The sequence below is a fragment of the Delphinapterus leucas genome, chromosome 4 (assembly GCF_059928025.1).
Source record: "Delphinapterus leucas isolate spDelLeu-1000000601 "Yukka" chromosome 4, BTC_Dleu_Yukka2, whole genome shotgun sequence".
Classification (NCBI taxonomy): Eukaryota; Metazoa; Chordata; class Mammalia; order Artiodactyla; family Monodontidae; genus Delphinapterus; species Delphinapterus leucas.
The window spans coordinates 135,093,527-135,121,402 of NC_143132.1; the positions used below are offsets into that span (position 1 = coordinate 135,093,527).

At 38.7% G+C, this 27,876-nt stretch overlaps 2 protein-coding genes across 3 annotated transcripts in view; both read right to left on the reverse strand.

Annotated features, from left to right (window-relative positions):
* SRPRB (SRP receptor subunit beta) overlaps window positions 1-22,982 on the reverse strand; it is a 38,448-nt gene extending 15,466 nt beyond the window's left edge. The window contains exons 1-6 of one of the 2 annotated variants that reach the window (XR_016393140.1): window positions 22,771-22,982; window positions 22,113-22,207; window positions 20,949-21,026; window positions 18,043-18,125; window positions 8,415-8,551; window positions 1,177-1,231 (exon numbers count right to left, since the gene is read on the reverse strand). Coding sequence is in view for 1 of the 2 variants with exons in the window: in XM_022582525.3 (XP_022438233.2) it covers window positions 1,177-1,231; window positions 8,415-8,551; window positions 18,043-18,125; window positions 20,949-21,026; window positions 22,113-22,207; window positions 22,771-22,924 (602 nt within the window). In the remaining variant the exon portion in view is untranslated. The remainder of the gene's footprint in view (window positions 1-1,176; window positions 1,232-8,414; window positions 8,552-18,042; window positions 18,126-20,948; window positions 21,027-22,112; window positions 22,208-22,770) is intronic. The other variant, XM_022582525.3, reaches the window with a different exon arrangement.
* Window positions 22,983-23,786: 804 nt separating this feature from the next.
* The window catches only part of TF (transferrin), a 32,911-nt gene continuing 28,821 nt past the window's right edge, over window positions 23,787-27,876 (reverse strand). Inside the window, 1 exon segment of the mRNA XM_022582524.2 lies at window positions 23,787-27,780. Coding sequence (XP_022438232.2) covers window positions 27,692-27,780 — 89 coding nt within the window. The 3' untranslated portion in view covers window positions 23,787-27,691.

Below are 27,876 nucleotides of genomic sequence, written 5' to 3' on the forward strand. Positions count from 1 at the left end.
TATCAATTATACCTCAATAAAGGGGTTAAAATGTTCTTTTGATATTCAATTTGAAGGCATGATGTCTTTGATAAATCTAATTGAATGGCTAACTTTTCTTCTATTATATATTAAAAAGTTTAAAGCACATGGGATTGAATATATCATTCTCAATTGAAAAAAAAAAGCCACAGAAAATGACAGACCAGGGCTGGTAAAATTTTTCTGTAAAGAGCCATAAATTAGATATTTTGGGCTTGTGGGTGATATTTAGTCTCTGCCACATATTTTTCTACTTTTCTTCTTTTCTTACCTGTCCTATAAAAATGCAAAACCACTCTTTGTTGGCAGACCCTCAGCAGGAGTTTGTCAACCCCTGAAGCAAACCATATTCTACTAGACTCTAAGCTCCTGAGTACAGGAACAACATCACACTTCTTATAGTCACATCCTAGAGCAGGTCATGGCATATGTTAGACAAATTATAGGTGCTTATTAAATGAGCAAAGGAGAATGTAAATGATAATTGGAAAAAATTTACTAAAAGTTGAGTTTGTACAATTTTTCCTTATCAGATTTTTTTATTAAAAATATCCTTACATAACAGCATAAGAAAACATAACTTGCTCTATTATAATGTTGATTGTATCTCCTATGTAAGCAACCTGTTAGCTAACTCTTACAAATCAGCAGAACACAGAGACATAGATTCCTTAAAATTCAAAAGCTTATAGCTCAATTCACAAATTTTTAAACACTAAAATCAAGCTAAATGATATCGCCACATAGCTTGAAAACAAGAAACACACTACAAAATGGTATCATAGATTTTTATATTCTTCTGAAGTGTTCCTTTCTTGTTCTGTCAACAAAAATTTCCATAGCTTTCAAATTTAGTTTTTAAATCCTTTCATATCTACTATAAACTAGGTCTAGAAACAGTGGGAAAACAAATTGAGCTGTAGTCGCAATAAACCTGAGATTTTCTTTCCACGAAAATTTTAAATATCTATAAACATCCCATTAATACTTTTTACAGTTCCATTAATTCTGTTGTCAATTATTTAACAAGTATATTTCACACCAATCTGCAGGCTAATTGTGATAACCATACAAAACCAAAGACCTTAAGCAATATATACATATTTCCTAAGTGTTAAGAGATACAGTTAACCAATAGGACTTATTCTTACTTACATTTCTTTTTCAAGCTGCTGCTGAATTAACTTTGCTGATTTTGCCATTGTAATGTCTGTAAAGAAATAAAGACACTGCTGTTGTTTAAAGCAGAAGGGGTCTTTTCCCAAGACTTCTTGCACATATGGAAAATTCCTATTTAAACCCGTAAGTTTCTTTGCCCCACCATTTAAAAAAAATTTTTATGTTACATTGGATTATAGTTGACTTACAATGTTGTGTTAGTTTCAGGTGTACAGCAAAGTGATCCAGTTATACATATACATATATCTTATTCTTTTTCAAATTCTTTTCCCATTTAGGTTATTACAGAATATTGAGCAGAGTTCCCTGTGCTATACAGTAGGTCCTTGTTGGTTATCTATTTTAAATATAGTAATAAGTATATGTCAATCCCAAACTCTCAATTTATCCCTCCCACCAACCCCACCATTTTTTTAAAGAGCTTTTTTTTTAAATTTATTTTTATTCTTATTTTATTTATTTTTGGCTGTGTTGGGTTTTTGTTGCTGCACACGGGCTTTCCCTAGCTGCGGCGAGTGGGGGCTACTCTTTGTTGCAGGGTGTGGGCTTCTAATTGCGGTGACTTCTCTTGTTGCAGAGCACGGGCTCTAGGCTGCGGGCTTCAGTAGTTGTGGCACAGAGGCTCAGTAGTTGTGGCTCGCAAGCTCTAGAGCCCAGGCTCAGTAGTTGTGGCACATGGGCTTTGTTGCTCTGTGGCATGTGGGATCTTCCTGAACCAGGAATCAAACCTCTGTCCCCTGCATTGGCAGGCAGATTCTTATCCACTGCGCCACCAGGGAAGCCCGCTTAAAGAGCTTTTTATCACTAGTAGTTCCATTATCAAAGTAAGCTTTATATTTGCACAAATATTTATATTACAATTATGCTTACAATTAAGCTGGTGACCCTAAAATTGAGAAGCTCTTTCACAGAAGTTTTCTACATCTTACAGACATTTGAAATCAACACATATATTGTATACATAAGTCCAGCCAATGTAACAAGAAGAGAAGCTACCAGCTTTGTGATTTTAACAAGACCCTTCACTCCAGTAGAAATACCCTGCCTGTCATATAGAACTAAACCAAGAACATTTCCAGCTGATGCTAAGATGGTATGTTACGGCATCAAGTGCACTTTAGTAATAAAAAAGCACTGGTTTGGCACCAGCAGAAGCCAAATAAATATAGAAGAAATAAAGAGGTCAGGTAATGACCCTAAGACTGATTCACGATAAGTCATTGTTAGGGTTACTACTAGCTCACCTTTGAGAAATGCACTGAGCTTTTCATAGAATGAGAATATTAGGTCTGAAAGAGGACTAAAGATCAACTAGTCTATCTTATTTTTAGTTTTTTAGAAAAGAGAGATTATTTCATTATTGAGGTAACATTGGTTTATAACATGTTTCATATGTACAACATTATGATTCAATTTGTGTATACACTACACCGTGCCTACTATCAAAAATTTAGTTTCCATCCATCACCACACAGTAGTAGGTGCAAATATCTTTCTGAGTTAGTGTCCCATTACCTTTGGATAAATACCCAGAAGTGGAATAGCTGGATCCCATGGTAGCTCTATTCTTAATTTTTTGAGGACTATCTATACTGTTTCCCACAGTGGCTGCATTTACATTCCCATCAACAGTGCACAAGGGTTCCATTTTCTCCATATCCTCACCCACACATGTTATTTCTTCTCTGTTTGACAACAGTCACTCTAACAGGTGTGAGGTAATGTCTAATTGTGGCTTTGATTTGCATTTCCCTAATAGTTAATGATGTTCATCTTCACTAGTGATGAACATCTTCATTATGTGCCCAATGACCATTTGTATGTCTTTTCTGGAAAAACATCTATTCAGGTTATCTGCCCATTTTTAAATCAGGTTTTTTGTTGTTGTTGAGTTGTATGGGTTCTTTATAGATTTTGGATATTAACCCCTTATCAGATAATATGATTTGACAATATCTTCTCCCAGTCAGTAGGATGTCTTTTCATTTTGTTGATGGTTTCCTTTGCTGTGCAGAGCTTTTTAGTTTGATATAGTACCACCTGTTTATTTTTGTTTTTGTCTGCCTTGCCTGAGGAGACAGATCCAAAAACATATTGCTAAATCCCATGTCAAAGTCTGAACTCCCTGTTTTCTTCTAGGAGTTTTATGGTTTCAGGTCTTCTATTCAAGTCTTTAATACACTTTTCAGTTAATTTTTGTGTACAGTATAATAGTCTACTTTCATTCTTTTGCATGTGGCTGTACAGTTTTCCCAACACCATTTACTGAAGAGACTGTTCTTTCTCCATTCTATGTTCTTTGCGCCTTTGTTGTAAATTAATTGTCCATATGTTTATTTCTGGGCTCTCAATTCTGTTCCATTGACCTGTATGTCTGTTTTTCTGCCAAATACCATGCTGTTTTGATTACTATAGCTTTGTAGTAATATTTTGAAATCAGGGCATGTGATACCTCCAGCTTTGTTCCTTTTTCTCAGAATTGCTTCGGCTATTCATAGTTTTTCATGGTTCCATACAAATGTAAGGAATTTTTGTTCCATTTCTACAAAAAATGTCATTAGGATTTTGACAGGGATTGCTGCAATGAATCTGCAGATTGCTTTAAGTAAAATAGACATTTTAACAATGTTAATTCTTACAGTCTATGAGCATGAAATATCTTGCCATTTCTTTGTGTCTTCCATTTCTCTCAACAATGTTTTATAGTTTTTACTGTATTGTGGGATCTTAGTTCCCTGACCAGGGATTGAACCTGCACCCTCAGCAGTGAAAGTGTGGAGTCCTAACCACTGGACCACCAGGGAATTCCCATCCTTGGTTAAAATTTATTCCTGGGTATTTTATTGTTTTTGCTGCAATTTTAAATGGGACTGTTTTCTTAATTTCTCTTTCTGCTTGTTTGTTGTTGGTGTACAGAAACACAACAGAGTTTTGTATATTGCTTTTGCACCCTGCAACTTTACTGTATTCATTTATTATTTCTAATAGGTCTCTGGTGAAGTCTTTAGCTATGTTGAATGAGAGTGGCAAGAGTGGGCATCCTTGTCTTGTTCCTCATCTTAGAGGGATAGCTTTCAGTTTTTCACAGTTGAGTATGATGTCAGCTGTGGGTTTGACATGCATAGTCTTTATTATGTAGAGGTACATTCTTTCTATACCCATTTTATTGTCTTTATCATAAGTGGAATAGTTTAAGAAGAATGGGTATTAAATCTTCTTTGAACATTTGGTAGAATTTACCAGTGAAGCTGTCTGGTCCTGGACTTTTGGTTTTTTTGGAAGGCTTTTGATTACTGTTTTAATCTCCTTCCTAGTTAACAGTCTATTCAGATTTTCTATTTCTTCAAGATTCAGTCTTGGAAGGTTGTTTGTTAAGAATGTATTTATTTCTTCTAGGCTGTCCAATTTGTTGGTGTAGTTATTCACAGTATTCTCTTATAACCCTTTGTATTTCTGTGGGATCTGTTGTAATTTCTCCTCTTTCGTTTCTGATTTTATTTATGTGAGCCTCCTCTCTTTCTTAGTCTAGATAAAGGTTTGTCAATCTTGTTTATCTTTTCAAAGAACAAGCTCTTAGTTTCATTGATCTTTTCTACTATCTTCTTAGTCTCTATTTCATTTATTTCTGCTGGCTTTTAGTATTTCCTTCCTTCTACTGACTTTGGGCTTAGTTTGTTCTTTTACTAGTTCCTTTAGGTGTAAGGACTGTGGAGATTTTTCTTGTTTCTTGAGGTAGGCAAGTATTGCTATAAACTTGTACTGCTTTTTATGCATCCTATTGATCTGGTATGACATATTTTCATTTATCTTCAGGGATTTTTATTTCCTCCTTTCCTCCTCATTGACCTAATAGTTGTTCAGTAGCATGTTGTTTAGTCTCCACATATTTGTGACTTGTTCAGCTTTCCTCTTGTAGTTGATTTCTAGTTTCAAATCTTTGTGGTAGGAAAAGATGCTCGATATGATTTCAATCTTAAATTTATTGAAACTTGTTTTGTGTCCCAGCATATGGTCTATCCTTGAGAATGTTCCATGTGCACTTGAGAAGAATGTGTATTCTGCTGCTTTGGGATGGAATGTTTTATTTATATACATGTATATATGTATGTATGTATGTATGTATGTATGTGTGTGTGTGTATATATTCCACCTGATGTAATACTTCATTTAAGGCCAATGGTTCCTTATTAACATTCTGTCTAGATAATCAATTCATTGATGTAAGTGGGATGTTAAACTCCCCTACTATTATTGCTGTCAATTTCTTCATTTAGATCTGTTAATAATTCCTTTCATGTTTTAGTGCTCCTATGTTAGATGTTTATATATTCATAAATGTTACATCTTCTTGATGGACTGTCCCCTTTATCATTATATCAGTCCATCTTGTTCTCTTGTTTGGCTTGAAGTCTATTTGATCTGATCTGAGATGGCTAAACCTGCTTTCTTTTGGCTGCCATCTGCTTGGAGTATCATTTTCCATCCCTTCACTTTGAGCCTATGTTTGTCTTTAGAGCTGAGATGAGTCTCTGGGAGACAGGACATAGCTGGTCTTGTTTTTTAATACATCTAGCCACTGTGTCTTTTGATTGGTGAATTCAATCCACTTATATTTAGGGTGATTATTGATAAATGAGGACTAGTACTGCCATTTTATCTTTTGTTTTCTCTATATCTTTTGTTTTCTCTATATCTCCATTGTTTCTGCCTGACATCTTAGTTGGTGGTTTACTAGTTTCCTCCTAGTTTCATGTCTCTGCTCTAGAATTACTTTTGTGGTTACCGTCAGGTTTGTATAAGACATCTCATAGATAAAACAGTCCTTTTTCCGCTGATAGGATCTTATCTTCATTTGCCATTATATGGGTTCTGTTCTTTTCCTCTTCCCCTTTTACATTTTTGTCATCTCAAATTAACCCTTTTTATATTGTGAGTTCATTACCAAACTGCAATAGCTATAATTATTTTTACTGCTTTTTCCCCTTTAACCTTTATAATTAACAACCTATTCTGATGTAAAGTTGCAATTTTCTGATTCTATCTATTTATCACCTTACTCAAAGTTTTGCGTACTTTTGCCTCTTTGTTCCAGGTAGGAGAGCTCCTTCCAACATTTCTTGTAAGGCAGGTCTACTGGTAATGAACTCCCTCAGCTTTTGTCTGGGAAAGTCTTTATTTCTCCTTTGTATCTCAAGGATAAGTTTGTTGGAAGGATTCTTGGCAGAGGTTTTGTCTTATAATATTTTGAGCAGGCTATCCCATCCTCTCCTGGCCTATACAGTTTCTGCTGAGAAATCTGCTGATAGCTTAATAGGGGTTCCTACTGTCTTTTTTCCTCCAGATGCCTTTAAAATTCTTTATCATTGAATTTTGACAATTTTAACATAATGCGTCCTGGAGAACACCTTTTAGCATTGAGATAATTAAATGTCCTCTTAGCTTTATGGACTTGTATATCCAGTTCCTTCCCTGGCTTTGTGAAATTCTCAGCTATTATTTCTTTAAATAAACTCTCTGCTCTCTTCTCCCTCTCTTCTTCCTCTGGGATAACCATTATCTTTATGAAGGATAATGAAATTGGATAGTTCTCATAAAATTTTATTTAAAAAAAAATCTTAGTTCTCTTGCCACTCCTACTTGAATCATTTCTAGATCTCTATATTCAAGCTCACTAATTCTCTCTTCCATATGGTCTGCTCTATTTCCAGTGCTTTCTAATGCATTCTTCATCTCATTTATTGACATTTTCAGCTCCAGAACTTCTGTTTGGTTCTCTTTTAGACTTTTAATATCTTTGGTAAAGTATTTCTTCTGTTCATTAATTTTATTCCTGAGCTCACTGAACTGCCCTCCTGAGTTCTCTTGTAGCTTGTTTAGTTTCTTCGTAACAGCTATTTTGAATTCTCTATCAGTTAGATTACAATCTTCCATGACTTAAGTTTGGCTGCTGGAGAACTGTCATTTTCTTTTCGTTACACTGTGTACTGTGGTTTTACATGGTACTTGACAAACTGTTCCTCTGCCAGTGCATTTGAAGTAGCAAATACCTTTCTTATGTAGGTAAAGCTTTTTTTTTTCTCCTTGATTCTTACAGTTCAACAAGTTGGAAAATAGATGCCTTTCTTTTCTTTTTCTTGCTATAGCACAGGTTTTTGGCTTTTCTTACCTGAGCTGCCTCTGACTATATTTGAGAATTGGCACTTTCCACCCTCTACTACCTCTGCCAGATGTGTCACTGGTACCCTCACTGTCACTGCTTGAGCAGTGGAGGGTGTGGGGGGAAAAGTGAAGGAGACAGAGTCACGGACACCTTCGCCACATCTGGGGTTGTCGGGTTTGCATGCAGCACTGCCATGAGCCAGGGGATTGGGGTCACAGGCCCCACCACCACTGCTGCTGCTGCGGGGTTCCCTGTGGCCAAAGGAGCTACTGCAGCCAGGAGGCTGGAGCCATGTGTGCTGTCTTCCCTGTTGCTACAGGGTTATCTGGGGCTTCAGGCTCAGCCACTGTGGCCAGAGGCTGAGATTGTAGACATTCTTCCACTGTTCCCCCAGTTCTACCTCCTCCATGTGTTCCAGTCCACCCACCTTCAGAAGTAGACTTGTGGATCTCTCCAGCATTCTAGTGTGTTGGGCAGAGGAACCAGAGGAACCTTTGTTGAGTTTTGGATGTTTTACTAGTTGTAGAATGAAGGGGAGAGACAAAGAAGGTGTCTTACACCTCATGATGCTGACATCACTCCTAATCCGATTTTAAAGGTAATAAAACTGAAGCCTAGTTTTACTGGCTGAGACTAAAATGTTTTTCATTCTTACAAAGTTGCAAACTCTCCTTGATGAAGTGTGCTAGATGGCAAACTTGTTTAAAAGGAGAGACTCCATCCTGTCCTTCCTCAACTGTGTATCTGATATGACATATTGTCGATCTGATGAACTTAACTTGGTAAATTAAAATGATTTACGATTAAAAATAAAACACTGTATCAAAGAATAAATGACAATAATCACTCCTTTGTCGCTCCTTAGAACAGCCAGGTAAGGGAGACTATGAAAATGCTGGAGTATAAATACATTTTAAGATTTAAAATCCTTAATTTATAGTTCATTAGCAATCATCTCTCATCTTCAGTAATAACAATTGTAGATAACTGTATTAATTCTTAGTAGCAATCCCAGAAAAATCTCAACTATTATTACCAGAAAACATGATAGTACCTTGCTTATTGCAAGCGATTAAGAATGATGGTGTGTTCTTCAGACCAATACTGTCAAGGAGGACTTGATACAGAAACTCTGCCACATCTTTCACCTCTCGCTGGAAGGCTGCACTATCCACAACAAACACAATAGCCCTGGAGGGGGAAAAAAAGAAAAACTGCCATGTGAGCGTGCAACAGTGCAGCATTATATTGAAAAATGATACCCTTAATTTTGCCCAATTCAATCCTAATGATTAAAACAAAACAAACTCACATACAGGTGTCTGCACAAGTAATGATACAACACAAATACTTAACAAAGGACTACTTAGTGCTACTATGTATCAATGAACGTATCTAAAAAGACAAAAGAAAATGATGCCTCCCCTCAAGTCCAGCAAATTGTCATATACAAAACCATGTGATAAAACACTAGGACAGACCTTGTACCTGTACCTCCCCTCAAGTCCAGCAAATTGTCATATACAAAACCATGTGATAAAACACTAGGACAGACCTTGTACCTGCTATAATAGAAACAAAGAGGAAGATAATTTACATGGAACCAGGTCAGGAAGACTTAAAGGAGGATGTAATAGTTGAGTGAATTTTAGCCAGACAAAATACTACTGTGGCAAAGACTGTCTGGAAAGTAGTATGTGCAGGGCACAAAGTGGTGGAACAACATGCTTTGGAGAACTCAAGGTAAGCTAATACACAGGTAGGTGGGGAAATGAAGGAAAACCAGGTCAGATGGCAAAGGGGTGCAACACACTGACCTAAAGAGTTTATGCTTTTCTGTCTTACAAAGAATATTAGTGCCTAAATGACAAATACAACTAAGAGAATAATCAAACTAGAAGCAGAGTGACCAGGTAGGGCCCAACCTAAGGCAGCAACAGTGAGAATCCTCATGTGCCAGAAATAAAGAGATATCTAAGCTAAAGCAAAGCAGTCCAGGAAAACAGCAGATTTAGGCTTTAGGAACAAGGGTTTGAAAGCCCAGGAGATGTGCAACAGCCAACATGGAGTTGGAAAGCTGGAACTGAACACTCTGTGCAAAGCCTAGTACTTAAAAGCAGTCTAACAGACAGCAGTGTGGGAAAATAATCCAAGAAGAATTGAATCACCAGGCCTCCTGTGCCACACACAGAAACAGGGTATGAACTTACACTATCTCATGGTGTAAGATCCCCAAGCAGGAAGATATATAAAAATTGGGCCAGACTCAATGAACTCCTATGGCCCCCAAAAGAAGGAAATATGAACCCCTTCTGGAGAGAGGCTTTCATAACCTAAAGCAATTAAAAAAAACAAAACAAAACAGCAACCACAACATCAACAGCAAAATCTAACCCCCTTGAACAGGGTATCTGGATCAAAATTACAAAGCACAGTAAATAAACCATTATGAGGGAGAACCACAAAGGCAGATTAATCAGCACTCAAAACTAAAACTAATAAAGCAATCAGTAAAATATTTTAAATTATTTAAAAGAATACTAGACACCATAATAAAAGAATAAAGATAGTACTAAAAAAAAAGGCTGATTTTGAAAGATATGTTTTTACAAGTAAAGAACAAAATTAGTAATAACCCAATGGAAAAGTTAAGCAGAAAATACTACAGCTGAAAAGGATATAATAAACTACAAAATAAAGATGAAAATATCAACTATACGTAAGGTAAAAAGACTTGGAAGATATGACAGAGAAGAGACAAGAAGATAAGGTTCAATGATGTTAATAAGAGTTCCAAGAGGTGAAAGTGAGAATTTGGAAATAGAACTACCTAAAAAAAAATATTGTTGAGAATTTTCCAGAACTGAAGATACAAATCTTTCAACTGAAATAGCACACTTGAATCCCAACCATGATAAAGCTAAATCACCCCTAAACAGAAGGATAATCTACCCCTGAATACAGGATTAAAAAAACATAGATTCTGTATCATGAAATGACAATTAGATTGAGCACTGCTTTCTCATCTACAACAACAGATATCTGAAGTCAGGAGTAATGCCTTCAATGTGAAAACAGAAATAACTGCCACCCAGGATTTTATACTCGGCTAAAATAGTTATTCAAAAATGAAGGCCAATGAAAAAAGTTTCAAATGAACAAAAGATGAGAAACTTTTATCTCTTATTCACCATTTCTGGAAACATATCCAAAAGATATACGTGAAAGAAAATTAAATCAAAAGGAAAGAGTAAGAGGCAAGAAGCGATAGAGAAAAAAGAAATCCATAAACATCCTGGTAATTCTAGGTGATCACTGAATGATGGAGAAAAATATTAGTAACTGCTGGATGTTAAAAAAGAAGAAAGAGGGCTTTCCTGGTGGTGCAGTGGTTGAGAGTCCGCCTGCCGATGCAGGGGACACGGGTTCGTGCCCCGGTCTGGGAAGATCCCACATGCCGCGGAGCGGCTGGGCCTGTGAGCCATGGCCGCTGAGCCTGCGCGTCTGGAGCCTGTGCTCCGCAACGGGAGAGGCCACAGCAGTGAGAGGCCTGCGTACCACAAAAAAAAAAAAAAAAAAGAAGAAAGAGAAATAAAATGAAAGGAAGATGTGAGGAAGATCAAAGTAAGGTATTTTAAGTTCCAGTGAAAGAAAACCAATATTATTGATTTTAAACTTAAGTAATCAAAGTTTAAAAAAAAAAAGTAGAGGATAACAATGAAAAAAGAAAAAATAGCATAGTTTCAAACCAGCAGAGGGGGAAAAATGATATTAGGGAAACTTGATTAACCAAAAAAGGTAGGATTAAAAAACTAGAAGCCTCAGATCAATATACTATAAGTTGACCCTTGAACAATGTGGGCATTAGAGGCCTGACCCTCCAGTCAAAAATCTGCGTGTAACTTCATGGTCAGCCCTCTGTATCTGAGGTTTGGCATTGCCGGATTCGACCAACCAGATTGTGCAGTACATATTAAGTGAAAAAATTCCTCCTATAAGCGGACCCACACAGTTCAAATCCATGCTGTTCAAGGGTCCACTGTAGTAAATGTCTTTTGAATTTGCATTTATTGTGATTATGATTTGAGTTCATTTGTATCTTACATACTTTGAACGTTTTAGCTACCCAAAATACTTGGATCAAAGAGTAATTACACTGTGAACTGTAAAAAATTTATAATTGAAAATGGAAAAAAATTTTAATTAGAAATTAAAACCCAATTATAGCAAAATTTGCCAGTTCTAGATTTGTATCAATTGTTTGAGGAATTAAAAAAAAAAAAAATCACACAACTCCCAGTTTCCAGTCCAGCATGAAAGAAGCTGGAAGTCACCACTGCATTCTAACAAGTAAAAAGCTAACCAGACTGAAAACTCAACAGCACTTAGATTCATCAGAGAAGTGAGGTTATACAGCAAATCACTCCCCGCCAAATTGGAGAGAACAACACACATATACAGAAAAATACAACTTACTGAGGAATCAGTTGAGAATCAAGTATGAAGTTCACAGTCCAGAGACACAGGTTCACTAAGACTGAGACCTAATCACAGGACACTTCCCTTCCCCTCACACTTCACCACGTTACTAAGGGCAGTTCTTACCCAGTATATTGTGTCTGGCTATCAAGAAAAAATTACAAGACATACTAAAAAGTAAAAAAGAGTTTGAAGAGAAGGGGCAAGCAACAGAACTAGACTCAGATATGGAAGAGATGTTGGAATGATTAGACCAAGAATGTAAAACAACTGTGACTGTGGTGCTAAGGGCTCTAAAAGATAAAGTAGACAACATGCAAAAACAGATGGGCAATGTAAGGAGAGAGATGGAAGTTCTAAGAAATAACTAAAAAGAAAGCCACAGATCAAAAATAACCTAACAGAAATGGAGAAAGCCTGTGATGGAATTATTAGTAGACTAGACATGACTGAAGGAAAGAATCTCTGGCTTGAGATATCTCAACAGAAGCCTCCAAAACTGAAAAGCAAAGAGAACAAAGACTTAAAAAAACATAACAGAATATCTGAGAACTGCAGGACAACTACAAAAGGTGTAACATATATGTAATGGGAATTCCAGAAGGAGAGGAAAGAGAGGAAAGAACAGAAGAAATATTTAAACAACAATGACCGAAAATTTCCCCAAATTAATGTCAGACACCAAAGCACAGATTCACAGAAACCACAGGAAGCTCAGAAAACACCAAGCAGGATTAATGCTAAAAGAACTATACCTAGCCATTATCATTTTTAAACTACAGAAAATCAAAGATAAAGAAAAAATCCCACAATAAGCCAGAAGGAAAAAGACCTTACTTATAGAGGAGCAATGTAAGAATTATATCCAACTTCTCAGACATCATGCACGCAAGAAGAGAGTCAAGTGAAATATTTAAGGTGTTGAGAGAAGAATCCCCCAAACCTAGAATTCTATACCGTGTGAAGTTTACAGCATTGAATGCATTTATTAGAAAAGAAGAAAGACCCAAAATCAATCATCTAAGCTTCCACCTTAGGAAGCTAGAAAAATCAGAGTAATTTAAATCTACAGTACACGCAAGAAATAATGAAAGAGTAGAAATCAATGAAATAGAAAATAGGAAATCAATGGAGAACATCAACAAAACCAAAAACTGGTTCTATGAAAAGATCAATAAAATTTATAAACTTCTAGCTAGTCTAACTAAGAAAAAGAGAAGACACAAATTACAAATATCAGAAATGAAAGGGGATATCACTACAGATTCATGGGCATTAAAAGGACAATCAAGGGATACTATAAATAACTCTATGCCCCAAAATGTAATAACCTAGATGAAATGGTCCAACTCCTTGAAAGACGCAATCTGCCAAAACTAACATAAGAAACGGACAATCTGAATAGCCCTGTATCTATTAAAGAAACTGAATCAATAATTAAACCTTCCAAAACTGAGAGCACTAGGCACAGGTGGGATCACTGGTGAATTCTATCAAATGTTTAAGGACATTTATACAATGTTATATGCCACAAATATTCAATTTAAAAAAATTTAAGGAAGAAAATATACAAGTTCTCTATAATTTCTTTCAAAAAATAGAAACAGAGGGAATATTTTCTTACTCATTCTATGAGGCCAGCATTACTTTAAACACAAACCAAGACATTACAAGAAAACTACAGATAAATATCTCATGAACACAGATGTAAAAATCCTCATGAAAATATTGGCAAATCGAATCCAACAATGTATGAGAAGAATTATACACCATGATTGGTTCTGGACCCAATTCCAATGTGGGGGATGTGGGTTCCCCCACCACCAAGCAATGCTCCTGACACCAGATGGGTGCCCTACAATTCAACTCAATTCTGATGCTATCTACTTGGAGATAACATCAGATTTCACAGGTTAAAGGCTCAGTGCCACAAGACTGCCCTCCACTTCAGATGCCAATTACAAGCCCAGATTGTTACCTGTGCTTCTGACCAACAGGCTACAGACTCGAAGGTCTCACAACTCCTTCCTTCGGTTTGATTAATTTGGTAGCAGTGACCTCAGACACCAGTCAGAAGTCCAGGTTGTTAACTGTACTTCTGACTGACTGGCTATAAATCAGAGGTTCCCATGACCCCTCCTTCTTGGATTCAATTAATTTGTGAGAGCAGCTCAACTCAGGAAACTCATTTAACTCACTAAATTATCAGTTTATTGCAAAAGATATTAAAGGATATGAATCAACAGCCAGATGAAGGGATACATATGGTGAGATCCTGAACAAAGGAGCCTCTGTCCCCACGGAGTTTGGGCCCTGCAGGGTGGCATGTAGAAGCATTCTGGTTCTCCAACCTAGAAGCCCTATGAACCTCATCCTTTTGGGGTTTTATGGAGGCATAATTATATAGGCGTGATTGACTGAACAATTGACCGCTGGTGATTGATTCAACCTCCAGCCTCTCTCCTCTCCCTTCCCTGGATGGGAATGAAAAGTTCCAACTCTCTAATCATATGGTTGGTTCTTCTGGCACCCAGCCCCCATCCTTAGGTGCTTTCCAAAACTCACCGCAAAAACGTAACAAAAGACACATTTATCACTCTCACCACTTAGGAAATTCTAAGGGTTTTATGAGCTCTGTGCCAGAAACAGGGATGAAGACCAAATATGCATTTCTCATTATAAATCACAAAATCACAACAACCAAGTGGTATGAAAGGCTGGTTCAACGTTCAATCATCAATTAACATAATCATTTCATTGATATATAAACTAAAAAAGAAAAATCACACAATCGTATCAACAGATCCAAAAAAGCATTTGACAAAATCAAACAACCATTCATGATAAAACCTCCTAGTAAACTAAGAATAGAAGGGAACTTCAACTTGATAAAGAATATCTACAAAAATCAAATGGTTAACATCATACTTAATGGTGAAAAAAATCAAAGATTTCCTGCTAAGACCAGGAACACAGCAAGGATGTCCCATCTCACCATTGCTTTTGCAACATCGCACTGTAATTTCAAGCTAATGCATTAGGACAACAACAGGAAATAAAAGATATAGATTAGGAAGGAAGAAATAAAAATGTCTGTATTCGCACATGAAATGACTGTAGATGATCTGAAAAAATCAACCAAAAAGCTCAGGAACTAATAAGCAATTATAGCAGAGTTGCAGGATACAAGGTTGATACACAAGTGAATTGCTTACCCAAATATCAGGAATGAACAAATGGAATTTGATATTAAAAACACAATACCATTTACATTAGCATCCCACAATATGAAACTTAGGTACAAATCATATGAAATCTGTATCAGGAAAACTATGAAACTCTGATCAACAAAATTGAAGTAGAACTAGAAAAATGGAGAGATATTCCACGTTCATGGATAGGAAGACTAAATAGAGTCAAGATGTCAGTTCTTCCCAACTTGATTTACAGACTCAATGCAATCCCAATAAAAATCTTGGCAACTTATTTGTGGATACTGACAAACTGATTCTGAAGTTTATACAGAGAGGCAAAAGACCCAGAATAGTCAACACAATACTGAAGAAGAATAAAGTTGGAGAACTGATGTTACCAACTTACTATGAAACTATAGTAACAAAGACAGCATGGTATTGGTGAGAGAATAGATCAATAGAACAGAGTCCGGAAAGAGACCCTCATATATACGGTCAAGTGATCTCTGATGGAGGAGCAAAGGCAACAAATGAAGCAAAGATAGTCTTTTCAACAAATAGTGCTGGAACAGCTAGACATCCACATGCAAAAAAATGAATCTAGATATACAGAACTTACACCTTCCACAAAAATTTACTTAAAATGGATCACACAGGGGCTTCCCTGGTGGCGCAGTGGTTGAGAGTCCGCCTGCCGATGCAAAAAAAAAAAAAAAGGATCACACACCTAAACGTAAACCAAAACTACAAAACTCCTAGGAGATAACACTGGAGAAAACCTAGATGATGTTGGGTTTGACAATGACTTTTTATATACAATACAATCCATGGTAAACTGGACTTCAGTAAAGATAAAAATTTCTGCTCTACAAAAATCAACATCAAGAGAATGAGAAAACAAGCCACAGACTGGGAGAAAATATCTGCAAAAGATATATCTGATAAGGACCGTTACCCAAAATATATAAAAGAACTCTTGAAACTCAACAGTAAGAAAACAAACAACTTAATTAAAAAATGGGTCAAAGATCTTTATAGACACCTCACCAAACAAGATTTAAATAACTTATAAATAGCAAATATAAAAAGATGCTCCACATCATATGTCATCAGGGAAATGCAAATTAAAACAACAATTAGATACCACTACATACCCATTAGAATGGCAAAATCCAGAACACTGACAACACTAAATGCTGGTCAGGATGCAGAGTGACTGGAACTCTTTCATCGCTGGTGGGAATGCAAAATGGTACAGCCACTTTGGAAGAGAGTTTGGCAGTTTCTCACAAAACTAAACATACTCTTACTATATGATTCTGCTATTGTGCTCCTTGATATTTACCCCAAAACTTATGTGTACACAAATACCAGCTTAATTCAGAACTGCCAAAATTTGGAGGCAACTGAGATGTCCTTCAACAGGTAAATGGATAAATAAACTGTGGTACATCTAGACAATAGCATATTATTCAGCACTACAAAGAAATAAGCTATCAAACAATGAAAACACATGGAAGAAACTTAAATGCATATTACTAAGTGAAAGAAGCCAACATGAAAAGGCTACATACTGTATGTTTCCAACTATATGAAATTGTGAAAAAGGCAAAACTATGGAGACAATAAAAAGATGAGTGGTTGTGAGGGGTTAGGGGAGAGAAAGATGAACTGGCAGCGCAGAGAATTTTTAGGGCAGTGAAGCTACTCTCTAAGATACTATAATGGTGACTACATATCATTGTACATTTCTTCAGATTCCTAGAATGTACAACACCAAGAGTGAATCTTAATGTAACATACAGACTGAGAGATTATTATGTGTCAATTTAGGTACATCAGCTGCAACAAATGAACCACTGGGGTGAAGGATGCTGATAATAGGGGAGGTTAGACATGTGCAGGGGTAGGGTTATATGGGAAATCTCTGTACCTTCTATTCAATTTTGCTGTGAACCTAAAACTCTCTAAAAATAGTCTCTTTTTTTTTTTTGCAGTACACGGGCCTCTCACTGTTGTGGCCTCTCCCATTGCGGAGCACAGGCTCCGGACGCACAGGCTCAGTGGCCATGGCTCACAGGCCTAGCCGCTCCACAGTACGTGGGATCTTCCCGGACCGGGGCACAAACCCGTGTCCCCTGCATCGGCAGGCGGGCTCTCAACCACTGCACCACCAGGGAAGTCCATTTTTTTTTTTTTTTTTTAAAATCAAGTAACAGTCTCAACTATGACAGATTGCTCATCATCACCACCTTGTGGGCCAAGAAGCAACAACAAAATACAAAACAAGGTACCTTCAAAAATAAGGAAAGAAACAACTACCTCATTCCATCAACCCAGATTCCATCAATTAAAACACATATTATTTCAGGTTCAACTAAGAAAGAAAATACTGCCAATTAAACTATGACACCATTAACTATAAGTGGCATTCCAATTTCATAGATGTTAAAATGTGTCTTAAAATAAATGAAATGTGGTATTTTGATTTTCCTCAAGCTCCTACCAGTGTTAGAGACTACACAAGAATAAAGCATCTTAAGCTGAACCACAAGAAATTTAGGAAATAAGGGTCAGTAATACTAGGACAATACTAAACGAAATATGAAAATATTCTTCTGTACTTTTCAGGCGGCAAGTTTAGATAATTTAAGGATGGAAATACATAATGTTGGATTTTAATATCTTCTCAGATGCCACCTAGCTTTAAAATTCTTTTTTCAGATTTTAATAGTTCTACACATTACTAAATTTGTCCTCAGAGTAAATGAAAAATTTACTGACATCCTAATAAGGGTAAACGCTTTCTGAACACTCTGAGAAATATTTTCAAATATTATCTCATATAATCCAAGTGAAAGTGGACTTGCATCCCAGAAATGCTGACCCCAGGGTCCATGCTCTTTCCACTCCAGGACACCAGGATGCCTCCAGAATACCATGAGAGCAAACAACATAGCTGGCCTTGATATACAGATTTCAGACAAGCCCTTCCCACTTCCTACTTACCTGGCTGAAGCCTTAAACCGCTCTAAGAACTGAAGTCTCAAGCTCTCATGGCCAGGGAGGTCAATCAAGGTCAGGCTAGTGCCCTAAGGATGCCAGCAATATTATTAATGTTTCAGTCCGGATTCACATTTACAACATAAATCTTTCATATCAGATCGCAGGTATCAGAATGGTACCCAATTAATGAATCAAAAAAGGTCACTGTAACTGATTAATGAATCAAACAAATGTCCACAGAGCATCCTCTATTTATAAATCATGGAGTGAAGGCTCTGGAGATTTAACAATGGACAAAAACATGGTCCTGCCCTAACAGAGTTTATAATATAATCAGAAAGGTCAACACAATGTAAAATTACATGTAAATGTAAAATTACAACTTTGATCAATGTTCTGAGGGTACGTGAGAAACCTGACCCTGTATGGGGAAGTCAGGAAAGTCCACCTGAGGCTGGGAAAAATACCAGTATGAATAAAAGCAAAAACATGTGAAAAACCAGTAATATATTCACAAACTAAATAATATAAGAATCTACATTTTATCACATAACATGTTACCACTGCAGGGATCCCCAACCTTTATAAAAACAAAACATTCTTTTATATTTCTACTGCAATCTAATTTTAAAACATATGTCCACTAGACACACCATTTATTTGTTCCAACTCTGTCAATATTTTTTGTCAATTCTTGATCCAGGTGACAATCACTGAACAGGGCGGGGTTGTGCCACTACAGAGCAGACTGATTAAGTGCCCACTTCCATGCTATTCATGCCAGGCCTTCATTCTTGAGCTCAGGTTCAATGCAGATGTGGCAATGCTCAATCCTAAGACTCTCAGGTATAGCCCCGGCACATTTATCAGACCCACGGATCATTTCTCATTATGTTCTGCCTTCTCCACAGCCAGCCTCAACCACTATTCAGCAGGAGGGAGTCAGCATTATGCACAGATTTGACATAATTACAGCTGGATACACTGTGACCTGTCACTTAGTCTGTTTGATCTTTTATAGGTAATACACGAAGTATATTAGCCTTTTTTCTATTTTTATACTGGTAGTGTAGGGACCTCAGGTTGGGACCCCCATCACATTTCGTAATCAGCACCACAACACATACTATAAACAATCCATAAGGTACAGTACTAAATACATTACTATTTTGAGAGACTAAATCTAAAACATAAAGAGGGTGGGAAAAGAAGTAAAAAAGGGAGGGATGTTTTACATATTCAATAGAAACATGCAAGTCTTATTTGTAATGTTAAGTTTTCTGATAGCTATATTAAAAAAGTAAAAAGAAACAGGTAAAATTTTAAAAATATGTATTACATAACCCAGTATATCTAAATTAGCTTTATAACATATAAAAAAATTCAAGAAATTGATATTTTATTCTTTTTTTCATCCCAAGTCTTCAAGATCTGATGTATATTTTATACTTATAGCAGCCCTCAATTTGGACTGGTCACATTTCAGGTGCTCAACAGTCACACACGATCAGTGGCTACTCTGTTGGAAAGTACAGGTCTAAAGCATACCCTGGAATACCCCACTTAAAAGATCTAGTACAAGTGCCCCAAGAATTAAAGATCTCCCAAATCTGAAATTTCAAAATCTGAATCCTTGGGAGTTTAAAAAGGTCTGAGTCAGAAATAGTGCCATTATTGAAAAAAGAAAAAAAATACCTCTAAGACATTTAAAAGGATGTCTCTTTATCTTTGCTTACAATGTTTAATACTGGAGGTACCAGAAAAGGGCAGGGCGGGGGTGGGGAGGGCCCAAGGAGAGGGAGAAAAAGTCTCTAAAATCACCATTCTAATTCATCCATCTATACATCTAATGCCTCCAATCAGTCATCCACCCACCTTCCTTCCACCCACTAACTAAATACCTATTAAGCATTATAATTGGCTTGGCAGTCACTATCTACATTCTGGGGCCATACAGGTACATAAAAAGTCCTTCTCACGATTCCTTATTGGTGTTTTTTAAATATACTCATGTATACTCCATAAGATATCCACTGCAACACTGTTTGTAAAAGCAAGATTGTAACAACCAAAAAACTAAATGTCTGTTAATAGGGCTCTTATTAAATAAAAACTCAACATTAGTTGACAGGAGTAAAAGCTTTCTGATTATACTGTCTTCACATTCAACTGTGATCATGTACTACTTTTCCATGTGTACCTGTAAGACTTTTCTGTCATGTCTCAAAAGTAAAGGCTTTAAGAAAGGAAAAAAAAAATTGTATGGTATAGCCACATAATGGCATACTATGCAGGTCATAAATCAACCTGGTAGTACTATGTATGCAAATGAGGAAGAAAAAATGAAAACAAATCCAAGCTGTATCAGTTATATTGTTAAATTAAAAACAAAAACAAACGGGAGGGGGTAGAACACAGTGTTAAAAAAGAAAAAAGTAAAGATATACAGATATGTTTGTATAGCATAGACCATCTGGAAGGCTATACAGGAAAATGGTAAGTTACTACCTCCAAAGAGAAGACTTGTAAGAAGGGATAGGAATGGCAAAATTACTTTTCACCCAATATCCCTTCTAACCTTTTGAATTTTTGTCCCATATACATGTACTAAAGAAAAAGGCTTAATGCTCACTCTTAAGAACTCATGGTAAAGTTGGAATTAAGAAACAGAAACAAAAATTAATAAATAATCAGTGTGCATAAGGTACAACAAAGCAGGGGAGGGCATGATTTAAGTCCACTGCTTGGATGGTCAAAAGAAGAATTTGTCACATGCACAATATTTATCCATAAAAATAAGCTATGAACGTACCTATGCCCTCAGACTAATTTATCCTAGAAATGTCTTTTCCTGACACACCAAAGTAAAGTAAAACTGTCAGACTCCCCACATTCTAGGAACCTCTTACCCTGTTACTGTTGACCCTGTAGGCAGCAGAGCTGTCAGTGATGGAAGTCTGAGTGTCTCTGTAAAGGCCTGTTAACAACTGTAAAACAAAACAAAACAAAACACAACATGGAGGAGATCAGAGTAAACATATAAATAGCAAACCTAAAGAAAGTAACTTTGCTCTAACTCTCCTAGGTGTAAGGTCAAATAAACGAATGTTACTTGCAATAGCTGAAAAGGACCATATTAGTATTTTTTTTCTTTCTTCCTTTGCTTGTACAAAAATCTTATTAATTGCAAACTTCATTCCCCTCTCCTTAACGAGAGGAGGGGGATAACTATTATTTTTAAACTATTATTTTCAAATAATAGTTTCAAATGGTTAGTGGCCAAATTTACTGACCTTCCATCAACATTTACAATCATCAAAGTGGAAGGGAAATAATTTATACTCTCAAAAAGAAGAGTAATCAGAAGAAAACCTCTGCTACTCTCTGTAGCAAAAACCAAACATTTAAAAATACTACATAGGGCTTCCCTGGTGGTGCAGTGGTTGAGAGTCCGCCTGCCGATGCAGGGGACACGAGTTCGTGCCCCGGTCCGGGAAGATCCCACATGCCGCGGAGCGGCTGGGCCCGTGAGCCATGGCTGCTGAGTCTGCGCATCCGGAGCCTGTGCTCCGCAACAGGAGAGGCCACAACAGTGAGAGGCCCGCGTACCGCAAAAAATAAATAAATAAATAAATAAATAAATAAAAATACTACATGGACTCAAAATAAATATTAGTGAAAAGAAGCCTAAGTAGCCAATAGGCAGAAGAAGAATCACCCTTTAAAAAAGTTTCTTTGACAAAGTCTCAGAAAAATTATACACTGTATACAGATTACTGCCCCTCTATCTCTTCAGCTGGTCTGGCATCCTTAGCCATGACATGAAAGTAGTATATAAAACCCTTAAATGGGATAAGGGTTAAATGTCAGTATCTGGCAAGTACAAGAGAATAGAAATGGTCAAATTCCAGTTTAAGAGCTTTTCAAGAGTCTTTTCATCCTACCAAGTGATTCAAGAATTAACTCCCCAATTTGTCAGCACAGCTTCTTTTCCAAAGTACACCTCACAGGAATAATGGGGTGCCCTAAAATTTCCTATCAAGTTTAAGAGAGGTGTAAATCAAAGCATTTACTCTGACAAAAAGCAATGTTTTCCCGGAGTCACAAAGGCCAACAAGAAGAACAGCTCTTTGACTGCTCCTTCTGCTCCGGATGAACTTCCAGAACACTGTGGAATAGAGAAAAACAACCAAAATTATGCCTTGATTATCAACAATATGCATGTATGGTTGGGCTGTGGGAAATTAAGTCTACCACAGAACACTTCATTCACCTGGAACTTACCTCCATTGTTATTACCACCATTATAATCATTATTGTTTTAGGGACTCCGCTGAGTACCTGCCACTAACAGCTGTCAATTTTTCTGCATCTGCAGCCCCTACACCGACGGCGTACTCTTCAAGCGCAATCTTGCTCATTAGCTTTGTGTCCCCAGCGCCCAGTTCGCAAACATAGGATGCTCAAACTTGGAGCGACGACCATTGCAGTCTTCGTAGCAAGAGCAATGAAAGGGAGAAAACCGCGCGCTCACGCAGAACAGGGGCTAGTAACGCTGCGCTGCTCCTGCTGCTTCAGACAGGAGGGCAGGTTGGTATAAGGGGTGATTCCCCCTCTCTAGACGCCCCCCCGATGCCATGTCCGTTCCGCGTCCGCGGTCTGCACAAGCCCAGTCCAAGCTCGGATCCCCGCCAGCCCTGCACCCGCCATATCTACCGGCCGCCTCTTTACCCAGCGTCAGCAGCACCGCGACGAGCGCCACCACGACTGACAGCAGCGTCGGGTCCCTCTGCCACAGTTCCTGCCGCAAGGAGTCCAGGTAGAGCTGGAAGGCGCCTCCGACACTGCCGCCGTTCCCCATCCGCCGGGAGTCCGCGGAAGCCATGGCTGAGATCTTGCTAAGCGGCACCGCAAAACCTACGTGGCCCTCGGCTCTGCGCAGGCGTCCGAAGCGGAGCATCACGGGAGTGGTAGTTCCTAAGTTATATTTCCTCCTTCGGAGGCCGGGATCCCGAAGGTCCTGATGGTAGTTGTAGTTCTCTTGGACACTGCGCTCCCGCCGAAAAGACTGAGCTGCCAGACACAAGTATGAGTTACACGCTCATCCTTTAAGATATGAGTCAGATGTCGCCGCTCTCTTCATGGTTGTTGACAAAATGATGGATGAATAAAATGAATGGCTCGAGAAATCTCTGCTGAAGATTTCTAGTCGCTCCCTTCGTGAGGTGAGGTGTCTTGTGAGGAACTCAAGCATTACACAAATATTTCATCGGAAAATCACGTGGCAGGAGGTGTGACTGAAGATGTAAGGTGCGGTATGGGAATGCAGAAAGGGGCGCCTAATCCACATGGGTTCAGAGAAAAGCTCCCGGAGGAAAACGACAGGAACTGGGCCATGAAGGATGAGTTATCCTCTGCAGGTGAAACAGGAGAAAGGGTGCTCTGTGCAGAAGAAAAGAGCAATTCAGTGTCCCTACACTGTAAATCCAGGGCTGCAACTGAGATACCTACGTTAAGGGAAGCAGCCAGGAAAGTCAATGGGACGGGCAGAGCCTGTTGAAAACTGTCACTCCTGCCCTAAGGGGGCAGCCACCACTCTGCCAGGCAGGTATGTGGGAGCAAGGTGGCCAGTTCTTCAGTTTTTCAAGAGAAGCCAGAAAGAAAGGTTTTTAAGAGAAATTTTCCACTTTTTAAATTTCAGCAAGTAATGAAAACTTGTAGCCCAAATAAAACACCTCATAGGGTCAGAAGTAGCCGGCCTAGGGGCTGCCAGTTTGCAGTCTCTGTCACTAAGCAGGTGTCATTTCAGCAGAAGTGGCAGGAGATGAAGCAGGAAATGTTGGCAAAAAACAGACATGAAGGGACCGTGTGCTATGCTGAGGAACCTAGACTTTATCTAGAGTGCAATAAGAAGTTTCAGTTGGGAGTGAAATAGATGACTGGCAGATCAATGGAGAACTATGGTTTGAGAGGGAAAAGACTGGAGGCAGGGAGACCAGCTGGGGCTGTTGCAGTGTTTTGGCAAATGATGCACAGGGTCTGAACCAGGGAAATGTGGAAAGTGGAAAGGAGGGCACAGACATGAGAGATATTTAGAAGGAAAATATATAGGATTTAGTGATTAATTGGATAAGCTGAGTTAAGGAGAAGGAGAGCTATCAAGACTGCATCTGAAGCACTTGGTGTGTGTTGCTGGGAAGATCAAAGTGCTTAACGCGAATCAGAGAACTCAGTTGAAGGGTCTTTGGAGCTGGGGACATAGCCAGGATGAAAACTGCCTCTCTTTTGTGTATATGGAGTTCCCGGTGCCTCTGGGAAGTCTGAAATCGTATATCAAGCAGGTGATACAGTAAACAAATGTGAAGTCAGCAATAGGTGCTAGATTTTCATTTGGAAGTCATATGTAAACAAGCGGTCATTAAATTGTGGAGAGCATGAGGAATGAGGAGGAGAGGGAACCCCACAAAGAAGCCTGAGAAGGGAGGGTCAGCGACACAGGAGTAAAACGTGTCCTGGAATTGGCCAGCAGCATCTCTGCAGCAGAGGTTGAAGGCTTGAGTGAAAAGTGAGCTCAGGGGGAACAGCGGGGAGGGGTGGGGGGAGACAAGGTAATAAGGATAATTGCTCACATTAATGAGTGGTTGCTAGAGCCAGGCATTGTTCTAAATACTTTAAATTTATTAATTTGTTTAATCCTCACAATGACCCATTATCCCAATTTTACAGAGGGAAAACTGGGACAGGGATTGAGTAACCTACCCACCGATTCCAGGCAGTCGGGCTCCTTTATGCTTGACTATATGCTCTAACACAGTATAATTCATTTTCCAGGCATTTCATTGATAAAGGTAGGCAACAGGGACTCCAGATTAAGGAAGGATGTTTAGGATGGGAGGTTAAAGTTAGTAAACCAACTTCTATATTTTAAATTAGCATTATGAATTAAAACTGTCAGAACTGACAGGAATCTTACCACATTCTATTTCTTTTCTTTCTTATGGTCTTGATCCCTACTCTGTATCCACCACCCAACACGCGCGCGCACACACACACACACACACACACACACACAGTTCCTTTATAATAACTTCTGTTAGGGACTAAAAATGCAGGGAAGGAGGAAGGGCCAGGCATGGAGAACATCTACCAGAAATGTCCTCAGTGTATAGGGATTTTTAGTCAGAGCTACGTGAGTGAACAAGTGCCGTGTTGGTGGAGAAATTTGGGGATGAGGAAGCAGGGCTTTGATAAGACATGGTCATGCTGTTTTTCAATTTGTTTCCTGCGTATTATGAAGGCAGAAGAAATGTGCACACCTTCCACCCTCGTGTTAGAAGGTGGTGCTGCCATTCTGAGTAATGAGAGCAGGAGAGAATGGCGTCGGAGGCTTCCTGTCCTCTCACGTCTCTGCCTCAGGGACTCCGCAGGCTCCCAGGGGCTCTGTGGGGATGGATGTCAAGGAAGGACGTGCAGACACTGACTGCTGCTGGCTGAAAGTGCTCTGCTCCCTGATTCTAACAGCAGATGGAGAGTTACAATAAAACCAACATAGACAATTTTTTCTTCTCTTCCATTAATTAAAATGTCTCATTCACCGGACACATTTTTCTCTCCTGTTCCCAGCAGCTCCAAATCATAATGGAACCTATCTCAGACTCAAGGACACCAATCATGTGATTCCCCTACTCTGGCTTATCTCTTTAACTCTGTTTCTTTGAAAACATGGAGGATTTTTTAAAAAAGAATTAAAATGAGACATTTATTATATTAAAAACTCAATATAATAATGAAAGATCAAAGAAGAAAGACACAAATCGCCTTAGTTTTTATACCAATAGTATCTGGTGAACATGATTTCAGACATTGTACAGATATACTGACAAGAAGGCAGTCTAGAGGGAGGAATAAATAAAAAATAGACAGAAATTATTTTCAGAGACTATAATATGCCTTGCTGTGTTAACAGTCCGTAGAACAGTGCCTGGATCATGGTAGGTACTCAGCGCGTTGTTGATAAAATTAGATTTGTTGGCTCATTGCAATAAGACAGACCACACGCCAGAGGAATGGTGGGACATCTCACCAAACAAAGGAAAAGAAAGAATTATTATAGGATTTGAGGTGAGGGTGGAGTTTAGGTGGATATTACATAAAGCAGAGTGTTGCTAGACTCAAAGCAAAGCAGGGCTGTATGTAAAAAGGTGAACATCAGGTCTGGTCTGCAAAATGGACCCAGGGTCTGTTTCCTTGGTTACTAGAAAGTTGAGAGATGTGGACTGTTGTGTTCAGAACCCCCTACCTGCAGCTGTTCCCCAGAGTGTAGAGGAGTTAGGAAACAAAGGGGCAAACTGAAGAGTTGTTTAGAAGGCAAAATCAGCAGAACTTGCTGACATTGGATGTGGAATGAGGGGAAAGAGTGAATTGAAATTTGACTCCTCAGTTTGTGACTCCTGTGAGTGGGTAGCAGACCATGTCTTTACCCAGTATGAAATATATGGAAACAATAGTTGGATTAGGGAAGCAGGAGAGGGAAGGGGTAAGATGATCACCTCACTTTTCTTTCTGTTGGGCTTCCGATTGCTGTGCGAACTCTACCGTATAGATGCACAGGCAGGAGGAGGTGTGAGTGTGGGATGCTGGAAGCAGGGGTGAGCACAATAGATGTAGATGCCCAGGAGTCATTCTCATTGCTTACGGAGGGCCTGGAAAAGCACTGGATCAAGAGAAGAACCCCGGGAAGATTACCCTACTTTTCAGAACTGGTAGGATGAGCCCACAGTAAGACCACAAGAGGACAGAGAGGTAGGAACCAAAGCGAAGAGCTGCTGTGTCAGAGAAACTGGGAGAGGGTTCCAAGGAAGGGTGAGTGGTCAGCCATATCAAGTTAGTAAACAGACTCAAGGATGAAAGAACAAGTTGGTTTTCACAGCTGGCAGGTGGGTGGTAACCTTGACCCAAGTAGCTGCAGGGATATGAGTGGAGCAGAAGGCTGATTTCTCTGTGTTCAGCCATTAATAACCAGTGAGGGGTGGGAAGAATAAGGCTCCACCTTTCAGGAGCTCCACTAAGAATGGGAGGAGACAGGGCAGTGACTGCCATGGGAGGCGGGGTCAAGCTATGATTTTTAGCAAGAAGAGTTTCCAGTGATTCACTTTTCCAAGCAGTAAGAGTCAGGACTTCACGTATACCTGATGAAATTTATGAAAAATATTTTAAATGTGTAAATCGTCTATATTCTTTTTCTGTACTGCCTTGAATGCTCCATCTCAATACTTACTCTGCATCCTCCTTCCTTCCCCTTCCCCAGCAACACACACACACACACACACACACACACACACACACACACACACACACCACACACAGCCTTATACACTTGATTATATTATAATGACCATGCAGACCCCTTTTAGAAAGAATTCCTACTTGGACTGTACCCAGGAGGTATGGCTATGGGAAAGAGCAAATGAATCTTGAGCTCTGAAGGAAGGGCTAGTTGCACATGTATTTAGCCCTTCCAGACCAAACATTTAGGGAAAAAATGAAGTTTTTAAAAGATAAAACCAATAATAATTTTTATTTTGTCCCGCAGAGGTGCCACCACCAAACTGAAGGCAACCAAACCACTCAGACCAGCAAAACCAGGGGAAGCTTATGGGTCCGGTGAGCTCCCATCTCCATCAGGTGGTGGCCCCACTCTTGGATTTTAACCTCTGTGGAAACTGCAGGCTTCCAGGAGTTCTGTGGGGACAGAGCAGAGGGGTAGGGCAGTTAATATCTACCTATATTTGTTTTCTGTTAAGTGAATCAACAGTTAAGCCTGATACAAAAGTGCTC